The following is an 18542-nucleotide window of genomic DNA, read 5'->3' as shown; positions in this document are numbered from 1 at the left end:
TTAATTATTCAGTAGCTTCTCTTTTGTATATTATTCATGTAGTAGAGTGCTGTTTGTAAGCATTTAAACTGGGAATATGGCTCAATTTCAGGACAATAACATTCAAAAAATAAGGCAGGATTTTGCAGCTTTATTGGATGCAAATAAACTGTATTTTGTATTTGAAAGTAAAAACAGTGTTTACGTGAAAGGGGTTCAGGAGGGGAAGGAGAAAAACCTTCCCATCCCCTGTTTGGTGCTCTGCGCATGCTCACACTGCACTCGCGTCTTATTAATTTTTAATGGAAAATGGCTGCGTTTCTTATCCAAACCTCTGGAGCTGGGCAATGAGAATAAAACCCCGTCAAGGCGGAAGCATCTCGCATGTCGTTAACGTTCACACCGAAACAATCCGATGTGGTGATTAAACGTTAGCTAGCCGACGTCCTGTGGTGCGAAAATATTTGGGGAAAATGGATCGACTCACGCTTTGAGGGATGAAAGATCATTTTTTTCCTTAACCCTTTCTGCACCGAGATCTGCGAACAATCGAGGTACAGTAACCTTAGTGCTAATGTTGGTGGCAGGAAGGTGTGTTTAGATTCATTCTGTGGCCTAGATGTGGGGCAGTCAAATCGGATATCTTCGCACATTTCCGCTTTTTCGTTACAATTGTAAACCCCTTTCTTGAAAACCGTTATTCGGGCCAAAACGAGGCTAAATTCAGTCGTTGGTGTTGTAACGTTACACAGGGAGGATGAGGTTTTGTCGTCAAAGATGCAGAATCCATGTGCATATTTTTGTGAATGAACATTACTACAAACAGTGTACTATTTGTGATAGTATAGTCCACATCTCCTCTGCAGGAGACAGAAATCCCATCAGCAGCAGTCTGTCCTTTTGCCTTCTTCAAGTATTTATAGCCTCATAATTAGTTATGAAGCTGGTATTCCTGAAATTAAAGAGCAGTTATGGGTGTAAACAGTCAAAATATTAACTCATTGTAATTACAAGGTTGTTGTGTAGGCTATATGATACTAGTAATGAAAGAGAAAGTATTAATTTCACTGCAGCTTCCACAAGGAGGTCAGGGTCACCTGCTGACCACCAGCTGGTAGGCATTCAGCATCTTGCTCAAAGACACTTCAGCATCACTTTAGTAAGGTGTATGCAGCTTGTTTTCAAGATGTTTAACTTAGGCCCTTTTTTTATCTCCATTGTCATTATCCCAACCTACGTCACACTTGTACATTTACACTCATAATTGGGGTGGTTGATTCAAAAACTGAACAATTTTGTTGGCCTAGTTAAAACTAGGCCATTTAAACTCTGACCTCTGAACTGTTTTTATTTATTTTAGCTTGTGAGGGGTCTGAATGAAAAAAAAAACAACCAACAAAACATCACAATATATGCTTCATGAGAAGTGTTTTCAAACAGTATATATTTAGGTTTTACAAGAGAAAAGACTTCAATGATGAAGACTGGGTTGGTTTGGCAAATGCATGTAGGCATACTGAATCACAGGGTCAGTCCCTGCCCTGTCACTGCAAGCGTCTCATGCTTATACATCCCTTAGTACATTCATGTGCATTTTTTATTTAGTATCTTTTCTTTTATTGTCTATATTATTAATGTGGATTTGTTATTTTATCATCCTGTTTATGATGTATGTGCATGTTGTGTGTGATGTCTTTAAGCTACTGGGACCTTGAATTTCCCTTTGGGATCAATAAAGTATCTATCTATCTAATCTATCTTATCTATCTATCTATCTATCTATCTATCTATCTATCTATCTATCTATGCTAACGGCTTTCTTTAGACTAGGTGTTAGCTTCAAACCTAAAAAAAAGGGATGGAAGGCTGTAAATCCCTGTCCAGGTTTCTAGAGATGGTCCGATACCATTTTTTGCTTCCCGATACCGATTCTGATACCTGAACTTGCGTCTTGGCCGACACCGAGTACTGATCCGATATCAGTGTGTCATATATTTTATTATGTTTTAACAACTGTGTACTACTATCCCTGTATGGATGTGATTTGATTTCTATTTTTGTTGTCAGTCTGGCTCAGGTTAAACTCTTTGTGAAACATGAACAAACACAAACAATGAACGCCCTAGAACTTTCTTTTATTATGCAGTTTGACAGTCAGTCATAACGGAAAAAGAACATAAATAAACTACTTTAATGTAGATTTTCTTTAGGGCTTCATTATGTGGTATCGGATCGGTGCATATACTCCAGTACTTCCCGATACCGATACCAGCGTTTTAGGCAGTATCGGAGACGATACCGATACTTGGATTGGTATCGGAACATCTCTACAGGTTTACTTTCTTTGTGCAGGTCAAAACATTGACACCAACCTTTATTGTGTAGATGTTCATGCAACAGCACTGACTCAACACAGAGATATTAGCCTAGTAATTTTTTCTGTGAGTGTGATAATAACACTGTTCCAACTTATTTCCGCCCCCCAGCAGAGGATGATGCGCCAGGTGACAAGCAGTGACTTCTGCATGACTAGCAGGCCGTCATGCCTAGCAGAGGACGGCCACCACCCCGCCTCCCACTTTGACCTGTGCACCCAGGCCAACAAGTTCTACCCTCCTCCCCCTCCGTCGGCCGTCCAGATGACGCTGGCTCCTATGACCTTACCCGCCCAGAGCCACAAGCCCATGGTGTGCCAGAGACAGGAAGTGCTCGGGGGCACGCCTGGAAAAATACCCAGCATTAAAAGCACTGATCAAGCGACGGATGACGGCAAGAAGAAGAACAAGGCTGCCGGGAAGACAGGCAGACGCGGGAGGCCTTTGGGAACCACCAAGCTAGCTGGATACAGAACCAGCACAGGGCGACCCCTCGGCACCACCAGAGCTGCAGGGTTCAAGACGAGCCCAGGAAGGCCGCTGGGTACAACCAGAGCGGCGGGGTACAAGGTCAGCCCTGGACGGCCTCCTGGCAGCATCAAGGGCCTGTCTCGCCTCAACAAACTGGCTTATGGTAGCACCTGCAGTGGAGCGGCTTTCCCCTATCCGCTGCCACACAAGGACGTCCTCTGTGAACCTTCCTGCAAAGAGAAGACAGCTAATGAGTAAAGGCTCTACTCTGTTTCCACTCACCCTCCATCAGTTGAATAAGAGACGCATGTGTACAGGTTTCCTGCCAGATATGGGGGTGATTGTAATCTTTCCCAGTCTGCTGTGAGGCTGAGAGGAGGAGATTTTCTATTATTCGTGTTGGTGTCATCTGTGTGCCTGCCACCTGATATAATACTGTTAGTCTTTCAGTGCCACTGCTGGAGATCTATAGTGTGTGGAAGGTTTCACTACACCTTGCTGTATCTGTTTTCTTGGGAAAAAAAAAAATATGTAAGGGGCTTTTATCTTTCTAACAACTGTAGTGGTAGGTTCATTTTTGGTGTGTTTTATTACTGTAAACAAAGGAGACCATCCTGAGAAGATTAATAGCCACAATTGTGTGAAGTGTGTTGGGCTGCTTTACAGCACAAAACAAGGACAAATTTAACTTTGTATGTTCATCACACTACAGTTTGAATTACATATTAGCCAATGTTGTTGGATATTCCCTCTTGTTCTTGCTCTCTAAACAAATACATGGAGAGAGAGAGAGAGAGAGAGAGAGAGAGAGAGAGAGAGAGAGAGAGGTAGCAACATTGGCTTTGCCACAGGAAGGTTTGTTGGAAACATGGACTTTATTTTAAAAAGGTAAATGTTATATGTAGCACCTTCTTTGTGTCACATTTGGAACATGAGAGGCATCTCCCATCAGAGGAACAGTTGCAGTGGCACTTTAAAGACAGATGAACAGCTAATCCTCCTATCAGCTATCAGCGCCCCAAAACTGAAATCCAATGAATTGAACTTCTTCCACTCGGCTCCAGAATAACACTAAAAAACATTATTCCTGTTAATGATGTCTTACCGTTCACTCTCTTAATGTCACCTCGAGAAATGTCTATGTATAGTTTGCATGCAAGTGTCATCAAAGCAACTGAGTCAACCTACAGATTGTTATCCAAGTCCGAACTGTTTTTTTTTTTTTTTTTGTTTTTTTTTTTTAACGAAAGGTATAAACTATAAAAATGTATAAACATGACAGCAACTTAGTTTACCTGCTGCATTTCCTATAACCTGCTAATAATTGACCAATGTGGACCACAGTTGATCGCCACAGAAAAGTTGTCTGCGGGTCAATGTTTGGATGAACGTGTGTTTTTCTGTCCTGCTTGTTACTGGATGGCTCGTCATCACAGTAAAATTTGAGGTAGTTCATCTGGCCCACTACAGACCGTTCAAAACCCCTACTCACTGACAATGTCACTGCAGCAACTGGATTTTTGTTAGCTTTCTCCTGGTATAAATGGTTTCTCTACTCTGATTTTTGTCAGCTTGCCTTGGGCTGGGTACCATTTAAAAGGTTTCAATACCAATACATAAGTTCTGCTACAGATAACAAAAATATACATTTTATAACTCACTTAGTTTTTCTACAAAACCTCATTTTGTTCTGTTTTACAAAATACCCCAAATTTCTTGAAACATTAATGTTTAATTTTGTCTCAACACAAAGCAGCTGAAGAGCTTTCCTTAAATTAGGTACACTCGTAAATTAACAGGAAATATCTGATCAGAGATTAAGTAAACAAAAATCTAAACAAGCATTCAATTCCAACTTTTTAACCTGACAGTTTTAGATTATCATTGCTACAGACAGATATATGGAGAAAGAGAGTACATTACTTTAATAGGGACACCTTGTATGTTTTGTCACATTGTAGGGAAGTCTGCCACCAAAAGAATTACTCTCTATCTTTTGTTATCCATCAAAACCACTACTTAGCGAACATGCAAAATTCAAGTACAAGTAGAGCTATATTCCAAGAAAATGGACAGATGGATAGCCAACATATCTTATCTGTATATGAATGTGTTGCAAAATGCACTATGATTGATATGGCAGTTAACATTGTAGTTATAATATTTACACAAACTATCTTTAAAACTATCTTATTCATATTCTTGCTCAAAGATAGAAAAAATAATACTTAAGATACATGTTTTAATTAGCATTTTAACAACTAATAGCCACATACCGGTACTTGACCTTATGGAGCACTTAGAAACCACTATCACAGGCGTGATACAGACTACAAACCATCTCAATCGTGGTCTCATTTGTTTACAAGGATCACACTAGTGTATGATTTGAAGTATGTATTGATGTTTTCATTTCTACATGGTAAATCAATCTTTCATGTTTTGATTTTGACATTGACAAGGTCAAGTCATGTCTGTCTTTTTATGTTGCTATTTATGATGGTGTTTTAGGTACATAACCGCAGCCCTGCGGATCACTTGAGTCAGACTGTTGGGGAAGCTGGTGTTTTTGTGAAATGCTAATGTAAAAAATAATTAAGTGCAAACGGTCAGAATCGAAAGTCGCAGTGGTTTTATTGGTTTCATATTTGTTATTTCACAACATGCTTAACGCACCGTAAACACAACAGATCACATATAGTCAAATATGATTTAGATCCAATGTGACTGATTGGCTATTTGATTACTTTTCACAGTAATACATTCAACTTTTTATCATTTGAAATGTAAATCTTAAAACTTGGTGAACATTCAGTTTTTAGTATTATTCATATACAGGCATTTCAAATCCTGAGAGTGAACAAACAGTGTAGCTCCACTGAATTGCTCTCTCATGATAATCAATATGAAATAGTTACATTTGGTGCAATAATCTGTTGTATGTATGTATTGTACTGTGGAAACTTTGATACTACCACTTTTTATTATCGTTGTATTTTTATACTTGTGTACAAGGCCTTCTATCACTTTTTTTTGTTGATGTGTGTAGTGTTAACAGAGGTTGCCGAAATGTCACATACAAACATCCTTCTCACCCTCCTTTACCAAAGAATAAGACGTTATCTAACTGTAGGCATTTATTTGATTTAAAGAAAATATTCCAACATCTCACGAAATAACCTTAGCATGAAAGTTTCTGTGTAAAATGTAAATGAAAAAACACTTGGTGACCACTATCCCACTAAAGGTATGATTGTTTGAAAAAACTTCAAATTGTTGCATCTGAATCGATTTAAATGGCAGTTTCTTGAATGCATTGTAAATCGCTATACATTGAAGATGTAAACTTAGTTATTTACTTATATCATCTGTTATTCAACTTTGAAAGTAGTTCTCTTTTTAGATTGAATTCTTATGTAGCCATGTCCCAAATGTCACTGATTTTCTTTTTGGAGATTATGGTTGACATTATTTCTTGCAGTTTCACATTCTAAAGTTTGTCTTTCATTTACAGTGTTTGCGTTGGAATGTTTTTATTTTTTTATTTTACTCATTTTGTGTTTCAGGCTCTGGATATGGTGATGTGGAGTCTGATGGGATAAACATGCTAGCCAGATGTACTGGATAGCCCCTTTTTCACAGTAAGACACACTGTCATGGCTTACTGAGACACTTAAATAGACCCTTAATGTTAACACCTTCTAATGTCTGCTGTGAAAGAGGCCTTTGGTAGTCCTGCTCCATCTTTTAGATAGCCTTTTTGCAGTAGTTTCGGCAACTTAATGGGTTTTTTTTTACTAAAAAGCTGAAACATGTTTTGAGTTTTTAGTCATTAAAACAAATATTTAAAATTATTATTTTGTCAACAGCTAGAGCTCCCATGAGGCATTGACAGTGTGCTGGTGGAACAGTGGCTAGCATCTCTACCACTAACTTCTTTAAACCCATGCAATCTCTCAATGGTCTTTTACCAGTGGTTCTTGGTCCATATTCTTTTTTTTTAAGATTATTGTTTTGGCATGTTAGGCCTTTATTTGATAGGACAGCTTAGAGATGAAAGGAGAGAGAGAGAGAGGGGGAATTACAAAGGGCCGCAGGTGAGAAATGAACTCACGGCCGCTGCGTCGAGGACTAAGCTTCTGTACAAGGGGTGCACGTGGAAAATGGTGTTTGGTAAAGGCAGCTAAAAACAGAATCATATTACAATTCTTATTAGTTGTCTGGACACGGAGTAAACCATGTCCTGTTGAGCAAGGCTGTGTTTTAAGGGCTGGAATACATTTAAAGTGACTACAAATGTGATTTTTGATAGAGGGGAGTGGGACTGCTACATAGCATCTGATGGGCATCTCACGGCTCCTTGAGCCTTGAAACGGTTACATTTAGGTATGAAGCAGAAATGGTTTAGACTAGGATTATAGATTGCTTGGGCTAACTAAGTGTTTGACATCGTTATGGTTTGGGTGAAATTTTTTTAGCAGGGCTTCCTTCTTCATCAGAATGCCTGAACATCTCAACAATTTAGTCTCACATTATCTCAAATATTTGGCTTTCTGTACTGTTGAAATGGTAAAAAATCAAAGAAATGACATGAGAACAGTGTACTGATGTATTTGCCAGCATATTAGGTGTAACCTCAGAGCACCCTGAAGGTCCGTGTACATCACTATGTATCTTTGATTTCTTATCTAAAATACTTTGTTAAATGTGTGGACACGATGTAAGAACTTATATGTTATAAAAATACACTTTCTTTCCTGAATTTTATTTACTTGATGGAAGGCACTGACATTTTGACATCTGACATTCCTTTAAGGAGGACATTGCAGAAAGGATACAGTAAGAGATTAAGGGATGATTATGGGAGTTGGCTTACCTAAAATACACTCAATAAGATGGTTAATTTATTGACATTCCTGTAGTTTTTAGCTGTAACATTTTAAGTTTAAGCAGTGCAGGAATTGATAGTTTGATGTTTTCTTTGTTTTTTTACGTGATTTTCTTCTCTTACAATCATCAGCATTAAATCACACATGGTCTGTTGTCTGTAGATGATGATTTCAAAAAAAATATTACCTCACATTTTGAGTGTTTTTGAGATGACGTGAAGCTCAGTTATTCCTAAAGTGTGATTGGCAAAGCCTGTGAAGCTTTCTATAATTTCCATTTTATTCCTGCATGATTGTTGTGGAATGTTCAAAAGTTGTGTAATAAATCTGAAAGTAATACATTCTCCTGAAATATTTTCTTGAAATGTTTCCTTTTTCAAAAGAGCCAACATTTCAGAAATGGAGCTTATTTGATTGTCTTCATTAATCTCCCAGTTTTGTCTGTTACCAAAAAATCATAAAACACTCAATAAGTTGAAAGAAATTTAATAGAAAAAACAAGAGATTGTTGTGATACTCTGAAAGGGGAAGCAAGATTATTTAGCACGTTGTCAGTGTGATTATTTGAAGAATAGAAGTTTGCTTGTTGCAATGGTGGCAGGTCAGCTATTTGTTTATTTGTAGGGTTTTGAACATAAAACATAAATGTTTCCTAATTTCTGTTTAAAAAAAAGAAAGATGTAATGTGATTTTACAACAGCAGCAACGTATACATTATAACAGCAGTATGTAGAGGACTAAAAAGTGAAATTATAGAAAACTATAGTTAAATTATGCAAATGACATTCATGAAAATATGGTAAAAACTAAAATAATTTCACATTCATTTGGCAAATGGTAATGAAAATGAATGAAAATTTTTGGTGAGTATAACATGCGTAGCAAACGATTTTCATTAGATTGATATGACAAAACAACCAAAATCCAAGAAAACACATCACAGTTATGTTTGTTGTTTTTGCTGTGCAGACACACCTCAACATTTACTGTACAGAGATGGATCACTCTTTAAACTCCTGTCTACTTTAGCTCACACAACTCAGCAGTGTCTCCAACAGTTTTTGGTAGCCAAAATCCAGCATAGAGAGGCTGAGTGAACGTGGTCTGGACTCTGTGGAGGAGAGTCATGGTTTCAGAGACGCTGTAGTAAGACAGAGTACCTGCCCTGTGATCCAGGTAAACTCTTATTCTGGAGGACTGAGGGCCTGAGATGCAAGTAACAATATTGTTATATCTAAATTCATAACTACGACTGTAACATTCTAATGCCCAAGATTTGCCATTTTATCCAAATCCACATTTGTCTCTGGTCCCTGCAGTGAATGGCCTTTTAGCTCTTACATTTGATCACATGGTGTTTACACCCATCTATAAACTGGCAGCTCTGTGAAAGGAGAGGGAATGACAAATGTCTGAGCTGAATAGACTGAGAGTTTCTTGGAGCAGGAATGGGCAGGTTGTTCATTCCAGGAAGAGGAGCAGTTTGAGAGTTACCGTGTGTCTTTAGCCCTTCTTTAGTTCTGTAAATATCATCACAACAGCAGCACGATATCCAGTACAGATGGCAGTATGTAGAGTAATAAAAATACAAAGTATGTTCATGAAAATATGTATAACTAAAATTAAAAAAACTTTAAATTACATGTATTCGGCAGATACTCAAAAATCAAAATAAACGCACAAAACATTTTTTTTCCTCAGGCATTTTACATAATGCAATATTTTACATTCAGCTTACAGTGTAAGAGAATATTTAGTAAATATAACATTCACATATAATAAATATTCCTCTGTAGCAAAAAAAGGATTTCTTTTCATTTCACCATTTCATTGAATTGACACAACCGTAAAACGTAAAAACCAACATAGTCCCATCCACTATGTTTGATCTCTGCTGTGCAGAGACATCTCAACATTTACTGTACAGAGATGAATCACTTTTTAACCTCCTCTCTACAGTACTTGAGCTCACACAACTCAGCAGTGTCTCCAGCAGTTTGTCTAAGCCAAAATCCAGCATAGAGAGGCTGAGTGAATGTGGTCTGGACTCTGTGGAGGAGAGTCATGGTTTCAGAGACGCTGTAGTAAGATAGAGTACCTGCCCTGTGATCCAGGTAAACTCCTATTCTGGAGGACAGACGGCCTGAGATGTGAGTAGAAATATTCTTATGTCTGAATTTATAACCGTCACCGTCACATTCTAATGTCCACGATTTGTCATTATTTCCAAATCCACATCCATACGCAGTCCCTTTTCTGCTAATATCCTTGTACGCAACTGCTATAGATACTTTCCCGCTCCACTTCACCTCCCAGTAACATTGTCCAGTCAGACCCTCTCTACTCATGACCTGCCACCTTTCAATAAATCTGTCTGGGTGATCCAAATATAACTGTTCCTCTTCCATTAACGTTGCTTTTCTGTTCCTATTACTCAGTGACAAACTTACGTGTGCTGTATCTGGATCTAGTGAGATTTGACAAGCATATTTCATAAATTCAGCTCTGGTTCTGGGCTGTCCCTGAAGCAGTTTAAAACCAATTTTAGTCACTGCCATTGAGATCTTTGCCCACTCATCACTCAGAACAGACTGCAGTTTATCTCTGGACGCTGTCACATCCTCAAAAGAGCTCAGAGGACAGACATTAATACTGGGTAAGTCTTCAGACTCACTCAGATGGGACAGTGAGGGGTAGCTGTTCAGGAAATGGAGGTGATCCTCTGTGTGCGAGAGCTTCTCCAGCTCAGTGTCTTTCCTCCGCAGCTCAGTGGTCTCCTGCTGCAGCTTCTCCTCAAGCTCTTCAGCTCGACTCACTTCAGTTGTCTGCTGGGATCTGATCTGCTGCTTCACTTCAGAGCTTCTTTTCTTAATGAGACAGATCAAATCAGTGAAGATCTTCTCACTGTCCTTCACAGCTTTATCAGCAGAATGATTGATAACCTCCACCCTCTGCTGAAGCACCTTGACATCTTTCTCTCTGTCCTGGACTCTCTGTTGGACTTTTTGCCGACTCACCCCGAGCTCCTTCTGCCTCTCAGCTCTCTCTGCTGCAGCGGAGACTGTATCGTGGCCTTTATGATCATCCATGGAGCAGAGATAACAGATGCACTTCTGATCAGTGCGGCAGAAAATCTTCATCACCTCGTCGTGGCGAGAGCAGATGTTCTCCTGAAGCTTCAAAGTGGCTTCAACCAGCTTGTGTTTCTTTAATGGAGCTACGCTGTAGTGAGGCTGGAGGTGTTGCTCGCAGTAAGAGGCCATACACACCAGACAGGACTTGAAGGCTTTCACTTTCATCCCAGAGCAGAAATCACAGGCCACGTCTCCAGGTAAAGCAGCTTGAGGTCCTACTTTCTTCAGTTCCTTCACCAACTCTGCCAACATGGTACTTTTCACCAGGACAGGCCTTGTTGTGAAGCTCTGCCTGCACTGAGGACAGCTGTGTGTTTTCTCCTCATGCTCCTCACCCCAGCAGTCTTTAATACAGCCCATGCAGTAGCTGTGCCCACAGGGAATAGTCACCGGATCCTTTAGAAGATCCAGACAGATTGAACAGCATAGTTTTTCTCGATCCAGCTTAATCAGTTGCTGCGCCATTTCTCCTCTCCACGACAGTGAACGTAAGTAAGTTTCACTCTCTGCTTCCAGATAAATCACATGGTGTTTACATCAGTAAACCTGCTGATCTGTGAAAGGGGAGGGAATGACAAATACCTGAGCTGAATAGTCTTTGAGCAGGAGGAGCCTCACTTAGCCAGTAAATAAAGTCTGGGTGGAGGATATGATGCTGTGCTTCATTCCAGGAAGAGGAGCGGTTTAAGAGTTGCAGTGTGTCTTTAGCCTTTTTCAGTAATAGTCTGCCTTTAAGATCACTATAGAATTAAAATGCAAAACCTGCTCTGGGAATCACTTTCCAGTGGTCAATGGAATATACTATTGCCACTATGTAGAATATGTAGAGTAGCCTACTAATAAGTAAATATTAAATTATACAAATTATGTTAAAGAAGGTACAACTACAATTACCTATTTTTTAAACTTTATTTTACATTAATGTTGCAGATGCTCAAAAATCCAAATTAATTTATATAGGCTTATTTTTACATTTGTGACTCTTTTATTAATTTTGTAGTTTTTCACATAATTAAGCCCATTTATATAACCAAATTCAATTATCAGACATTTCCATTCACAGTATATAGGCCTACTGAAAATGTTTAGTAAATATAACATAAGAATCACATTTTAGCAAACAAGATAGTTAAATGCCAATTTAGTGATTTTTTTTTCTCTCACCATCATCTATCTAAACTTAGCACAAAAAGTAAGGAAATTTGTGTTTGGTATATTATTTCTCTGTGATAACAATGCTTTTTGGCAATAAATCTTATACCGTTGGAAAGCCTGTTTAGTTCCCTTTCAAATGGTGCCCCATTTGTAAGGAACATGCATTTGTGGGATGAGCAGCAGCGCTGAGTATGTGGGTTGCGCCCATGAAAAATTTACCAAATCTTCTCTGCCAATGCCAGACACCTTATTCTGCCATTGACTCATTTGGTGGATTGGATGATTCTGCCTATGGCAGGTGGATTGTAGGGTCAAAGTGTGGAGAAGACGCAGAGAACGCTGTGCTGATTGCTGCACCGATAGAGTTCAGCTTTTGGTGGAGGCAGTGTGATGGTGTGGGGCGGCATCTCCCTCACTGGAAAAACGAGGCTTGTCATCATTGGAGGCAATCTCACTGCAGAGAGATATAGAGATGAGATTCTGCAACCAGTGGCAATCCCATATCTCCACAGTCTGGGACCGAACTCTATCCTCCAAGATGACAACGCTCGCCCCCACAGGGCGGGGTTTATCAGAGACTACCTCCAGAATGTGGGAGTGGAGAGGATGGAATGGCCTGCTAGCAGTCCTGACCTTGACCCCATTGAACACTTGTGGGATCAGCTTGGGCGTGCTGTTCGTGCCAGAGTGACCAACACAACCATGTTGGCTGACTTGCGACAAATGCTGGTTGAAGAATGGGATGCCATCACACAGCAGTGTGTGACCAGGCTGGTGACCAGCATGAGCAGGAGGTGCCAGGCTGTTGTGGCTGTGTATGGTTCTTCCTCACGCTACTGAGGCTCCTGTTTGTGAAATGAATAAATTGTTAAATTGCCAATATGTCTTGTTTCTTCAAACTTCAATCATCCAATCCACCAAACATCAAACGAGTCAATGGCCGAATAAGGTGTCTGGCATTGGCAGAGAAGATTTGGCAAAATTTTCATGGGCGCAACCCACATACTCAGCGCTGCTGCTCATCCCACAAATGCATGTTCCTTACAAATGGGGCACCATTTAAAAGGGAACTAAACAGGCTTAACAACAGTATAAGATTTATTGCCAAAAAGCATTGTTACCACAGAGAAATAATCTACCAAACACAAATGTCCTTACTTTTTGTGCTAAGTTTATAAATCGGGATATAGCCTGTGTTCCCACACATGAGCAGTAGGCCTACAGCAGCAGGGGCGGGGAGTTGCTGAATCCCTACAAGGCTTCTTGATTGCGGTTCACCGGCGACAGGGTGTCTTGCCAAAAACTGATCATCCGCTAAAAACTCATTGCTGTCTACCATACATACAAACAGGGCATGAAATTGGCACCCGCCCACCCGCCAAATGCGGGTAACTTTTGTGATTGGCGGGTGAAACTGTCAATCTACCTGCCACGTTGGCGGGTAGCCAATGAGAATTGAGTGATTCAGACACCTAACTATCGGTAAGCAGGGTACGCCGTTGCTTACGGGCCTGGTCCAATCAGGGGCCTGCAGACATTGATTGACAGCCGGGGCGCCCTATCGCAATTTCAATACTCACACAATCCCAGCAGTCCCACGTGCAGCCACTGACCAAGCGGGAGTGAGAACGGGTAAAGTTAATTTCCTAGTTTCTGATATGAAGACGAGACGTGTGTGTGACTCGAACATCTCACATTTATCAACAAAACATACAGCGAAAGACCGTGCAAAACATTTCAGACCGTCCTGCCAACATGTATACATTTTAACATTAATGTACGCTGTCACTGAAGCTGCTGCTGTTTCAATACTGTCGGCTCTCTGCAGCGGGCGGGGCTGCTCCGTTTCCCCCGCGACTGACGCGCACACACAATCACACACAATCACACACAAACACACACACACACACACACGCAAACACACGCACAGACACACACACAATCACACACAAACGCACACGGTGGATGCAGGAAAAAACGCAGATGAGACGTACAGGATGACCGAAATTGAGGACAGCTACTCTCGTTATTGTAAGTGTAATGATAAGTTAAAGTCCAATAAGTACTTTATGAAACCGTATGAATGTGTGTCCCAGGCCAGGATAGGAAATTAACTAACAATGTAAAGATCAACAAGCCACTGACAATGACAGATATGTTCATATTTGATTCATTCAATACATTCTTATTTTGTGTCTTAAATCCACCAGCCTTTTTCATATTTTACCAACATTTGCAGCATCCTGAGCCTTTTTGGTAAGGTTCCTAGGAAATCTCAGCCCAGAATAATGAATTAATAGTAATAAGTATTATTCTCCCCAAAACAAGTTTCCCTTTTATTTATTTTTTTATTTTTAAGAACTATACAAAAAAAATTCTTGTGTTATGGTGCGCATTCACCAGTGTTTTGTTGTTGTTGTGGTGCGCGTAGGCTACTCCTGATTTTGTCAGTCATCTCATCTCTTATATCAGTGGCGTAACGAGCCAACACCGGGCCCCTATGCAGGATTATCAAGGCGGGCCCCCATACTACAGCACGTGATGACGGAGCAATGTCCACCAGTAGGCTACCATCAATAGGACAGGATAGGATCATAGAGACACAGCAATTCCTGTTTTTCACCTTTATGACACAAAAAAAAATGGCTGGTAAAAAGTCCCTGTGGCAGGTGGATTTAAAAATCCACCTGCCACAGTGGCTGGTGGTCAAAAAAGTTAACTTCATGCCCTGCATACAAATGATGAAATAGGGGACACGCTGAATCTCTAGATGAGCCGCTGCTGAGCAACTGATTGAGCCCCGCTTACAGATGGGGCTCTACAGCACGTTGTTTTGTTGCGCACATTTCTCCGGTCGTTCTGCGCGTTGCTCAGCCGGGTTCCCTGCTTCTACCGCCCGGGCCACATAGCCTAAAACTACCACGATGTGTGACTGCTACACTAAAAGTGGACACGTTGAATCTCCACATGAGCCGCAGTCGAACAGCCACTGATTGAACCTGCAACATGTGTTACAGGTTGAGTTTTATAAAAAAAAAAAAAAAAAAACACATTGGATGGGGCTTTACTTATGCCATATAAAACCAACTGTGACCGCACAGTGCAAGTTCTGCTTTCAAATGTTTAATTAAAGTAAAAAGAGAGGCATTATCACACAATGTAGGCGACGTTCTCTGTAAATGTATGTTTTCCTCTGAAGTACAAGTACAGTAAGTCAGTAGGCCTAGTATAGGCCTACAGTTGGGTTATTAAGTGCTTTGGAGGGCCTTCTGTAAGTTCAAACTTTTTTCAGAGTAGCATATGGTTCTGGAGAAAGCTACAAGCAGCAATCGGCCCATTCCAAACAGGCACATTTTGAACTACTAGTTAGAATTAAATAAACACATGGTATGTTGTCTGTAAATAGAAAGTGGAGGTTAATTGATTGTCTTCATTAATCTCCCCATTTTTTTTTTTTTCAATACAGCCTTAAAAAATTTAATTGAAAAGAAATTTAGATGGAAAATTTTGTGATACTCTGGCAGTGGAAGGAAGAACATAAAACATTTTGTCAATGCGATTCTTTAAAGAGTAGAAATGTTCTTATAAAAATGGTGGCAAAACCAGTATGTATTCATAGGGTTTTCATTATGAATTTCATAAATGTTTTCTTAAAAGTGTTATCGTAAAGACACAGTACTGACTCTTAAAAAGATGATTAGTATTTTCAGAAGATGACATTTAAAACTTTTATTTTTTTTGGAACTAGTACTTTTCAGGTACATTTAAAAAAAAAAAAAAAAAAAAGCTATGTGATTTTACAATATCATTACAACAGCAGCACATTACATTACAGACAGCAGTATGTGGAGGACTAATGAGTAATTATTAAATTATACAAATTATCTTCATGAAGATATGTACAACTAAAATAACATATTTTTTTAACTTTATATTTCATTCATTTGGCAGATGTTCAAAAATCTAAACAGACTTACACACACAAAAACAGGTTTTCGTCAGATATTTTGCATAATGGAATATTTTTCATGTATAGTGTATTGTAACAATTGCTTTAGTAGATATAACATTTACATATACATATAATAAGGATCACATTTCAACAAATAGTTTAATACCTATGTAGCCAATAATTTTCAACTCTTTCACCTCCTGTCTACTTTAGCTCACACAACTCAGCAGTGTCTCCAACAGTTTTTGGTAGCCAAAATCCAGCATAGAGAGGCTGAGTGAACGTGGTCTGGACTCTGTGGAGGAGAGTCATGGTTTCAGAGACGCTGTAGTAAGACAGAGTACCTGCCCTGTGATCCAGGTAAACTCCTATTCTGGAGGACTGAGGGCCTGAGATGCAAGTAACAATATTGTTATATCTAAATTCATAATTACCACTGTAACATTCTAATGCCCAAGATTTGTCATTATTTCCAAATCCACATTTGTCTCTGGTCCCTGTTCGGCTAATATCCTTGTACGCAACTGCTATTAAAACTTTTCCACTCCACTTCACCTCCCAGTAACATTGTCCAGTCAGGCCCTCTCTAGTCATGACCTGCCACCTTTCAATAAATCTGTCTGGGTGATCCAAATATGACTGGTCTGCTGCCATTAATTTTGCTTTTCTGTTCCTGTCACTCAATGACAAACGTTTGTGTGCTGTATTTGGATCCAGTGTGAGATGACAAGCATATTTCATAAATTCAGCTCTGGTTCCGGGCTCTTTTTGAGGGAGTAAAGCATCCACTGCAGTCACTGCCAGTGAGATCTTTGCCCACTCCTCACTCAGAACAGACTGCAGTTTATTTCTGGCCTCTGACACCGCCGCTGTCACACCCTCAAAAGAGCTCAGAGGACAGACATTAATACTGGGTAAGTCTTCAGACTCACTCAGATGGGACAGTGAGGGGTAGCTGTTCAGGAAATGGAGGTGATCCTCTGTGTGCGAGAGCTTCTCCAGCTCAGTGTCTTTCCTCCGCAGCTCAGTGGTCTCCTGCTGCAGCTTCTCCTCAAGCTCTTCAGCTCGACTCACTTCAGTTGTCTGCTGGGATCTGATCTGCTGCTTCACTTTAGAGCTTATTTTCTTAATGAGACAGATCAAATCAGTGAAGATCTTCTCACTGTCCTTCACAGCTTTATCAGCAGAATGATTGATAACCTCCACCCTCTGCTGAAGCACCTTGACATCTTTCTCTCTGTCCTGGACTCTCTGTTGGACTTTTTGCCGACTCACCCCGAGCTCCTTCTGCCTCTCAGCTCTCTCTGCTGCAGCGGAGACTGTATCGTGGCCTTTATGATCATCCATGGAGCAGAGATAACAGATGCACTTCTGATCAGTGCGGCAGAAAATCTTCATCACCTCGTCGTGGCGAGAGCAGATGTTCTCCTGAAGCTTCAAAGTGGCTTCAACCAGCTTATGTTTCTTTAATGGAGCTACGCTGTAGTGAGGCTGGAGGTGTTGCTCGCAGTAAGAGGCCATACACACCAGACAGGACTTGAAGGCTTTCACTTTCATCCCAGAGCAGAAATCACAGGCCACGTCTCCAGGTCCCACATAGGAATGATCAGGTGAAGCAGCTTGAGGTCCTACTTTCTTCAGTTCCTCCACCAACTCTGCCAACATGGTACTTTTCACCAGGACAGGCCTTGTTGTGAAGCTCTGCCTGCACTGAGGACAGCTGTGTGTTTTCTCCTCATGCTCCTCACCCCAGCAGTCTTTAATACAGCCCATGCAGTAGCTGTGCCCACAGGGAATAGTCACCGGATCCTTTAGAAGATCCAGACAGATTGAACAGCTCAGTTTTTCTCGATCCAGCTTAATCAGTTGCTGCGCCATTTCTCCTCTCCACGACAGTGAATGTCAGTGAGTTTCACTCTCTGCTTCCAGATAAATCACATGGTGTTTACTGATCTGTGAAAGGGGAGGGAATGACAAATGCCTGTGCTGAATAGTCTTTGAGCAGGAGGAGCCTCACTTAGCCAGTAAATAAAGTCTGGGTGGAGGATATGAAATGTGCTTCATTCCAGGAAGAGGAGCGGTTTTAGTGTCTTTAGCCCTCAAAGTCTGCCTTTAAGGTCAGAACTGAAATGAATGGGAATCAGTGTTTCTAATGGAATAATAATGAAAACTTTTGGGTGGTCATTACTTATTCTTTCCAGTTTTGTAATAAAACATTCTCATTACTAAATCAAATTAGTTGTTTTGTAGAATTCAGCTGAAATGTGCAGTGCAATAATCATGTGAGGCAGAGATAACCATAGACAGTAGGCTATATAACAACTATAAGTATAGCATAACTATAAAGAGATAACTTCCATGGGTCCGGGCCGCAAAATTACGAATCCCACTATGGCCACGCCAAGACCCGCCCAACGAAGCAGCTCGATTGGTTGGGGTTAGGCATTTCACCTCAAGTGGTTAAGGTTAGGGTTAGGGGATTGGTCAGGGGATAGGACCTGTTCATGTAAGCATGGACGCCTGGCCAATAGCAGTGTGTGAATGCTATTGAAGGGCGGGTCTTGGCGTGGCCATAGTGGGAAAAAAA

The 18542-nt window shown here is 40.4% G+C and overlaps 3 protein-coding genes across 4 annotated transcripts; 1 reads left to right on the top strand and 2 right to left on the bottom strand.

The window, feature by feature from the left end:
• Nucleotides 1-171: 171 nt before the first annotated feature.
• c13h5orf24 (chromosome 13 C5orf24 homolog) lies at nt 172-3341 on the top strand. Of its 2 annotated transcripts, none has more exons than XM_031308025.2 (2): nt 172-533; nt 2466-3341. In XM_031308025.2, exon 2 carries the CDS (start codon nt 2472-2474, stop codon nt 3081-3083), a length of 612 nt encoding a protein of 203 aa, XP_031163885.2. In that variant the 5' UTR covers nt 172-533; nt 2466-2471; the 3' UTR covers nt 3084-3341. The 2 variants fall into 2 exon arrangements, with proteins under 2 accessions (XP_031163885.2, XP_031163886.1); XM_031308026.2 differs by having other exon boundaries at nt 185-533; nt 2469-3341.
• A 4940-nt stretch (nt 3342-8281) lies between these two features.
• Nucleotides 8282-11545, bottom strand: LOC116055949 (tripartite motif-containing protein 16-like). Its single transcript, XM_031308022.2, has 2 exons — nt 9597-11545; nt 8282-8661 (listed from the first exon to the last, which is right to left on the bottom strand). The coding sequence occupies exon 1, from the start codon at nt 11311-11313 to the stop codon at nt 9649-9651; it is 1665 nt and encodes a 554-aa protein (XP_031163882.1). The 5' UTR covers nt 11314-11545; the 3' UTR covers nt 8282-8661; nt 9597-9648.
• On the bottom strand, nt 8689-17975 carry LOC116055948 (tripartite motif-containing protein 16-like). Its single transcript, XM_031308020.2, has 2 exons — nt 16153-17975; nt 8689-8727 (listed from the first exon to the last, which is right to left on the bottom strand). Exon 1 carries the CDS (start codon nt 17831-17833, stop codon nt 16160-16162), a length of 1674 nt encoding a protein of 557 aa, XP_031163880.1. The 5' UTR covers nt 17834-17975; the 3' UTR covers nt 8689-8727; nt 16153-16159.
• Between the last annotated feature and the right edge of the window lie 567 nt (nt 17976-18542).

The sequence above is a fragment of the Sander lucioperca genome, chromosome 13, assembly GCF_008315115.2.
Source record: "Sander lucioperca isolate FBNREF2018 chromosome 13, SLUC_FBN_1.2, whole genome shotgun sequence".
NCBI lineage: Eukaryota > Metazoa > Chordata > Actinopteri > Perciformes > Percidae > Sander > Sander lucioperca.
This window is presented reverse-complemented; position numbering and strand designations above follow the sequence as displayed.

Bases quoted from the DNA above. Each gene is read 5' to 3' on its own strand.
- LOC116055949 (XM_031308022.2), bottom strand. From the start codon at position 11,313: ATGGCGCAGCAACTGATTAAGCTGGATCGAGAAAAACTATGCTGTTCA.
- LOC116055948 (XM_031308020.2), bottom strand. From the start codon at position 17,833: ATGGCGCAGCAACTGATTAAGCTGGATCGAGAAAAACTGAGCTGTTCA.
- c13h5orf24 (XM_031308025.2), top strand. From the start codon at position 2,472: ATGATGCGCCAGGTGACAAGCAGTGACTTCTGCATGACTAGCAGGCCG.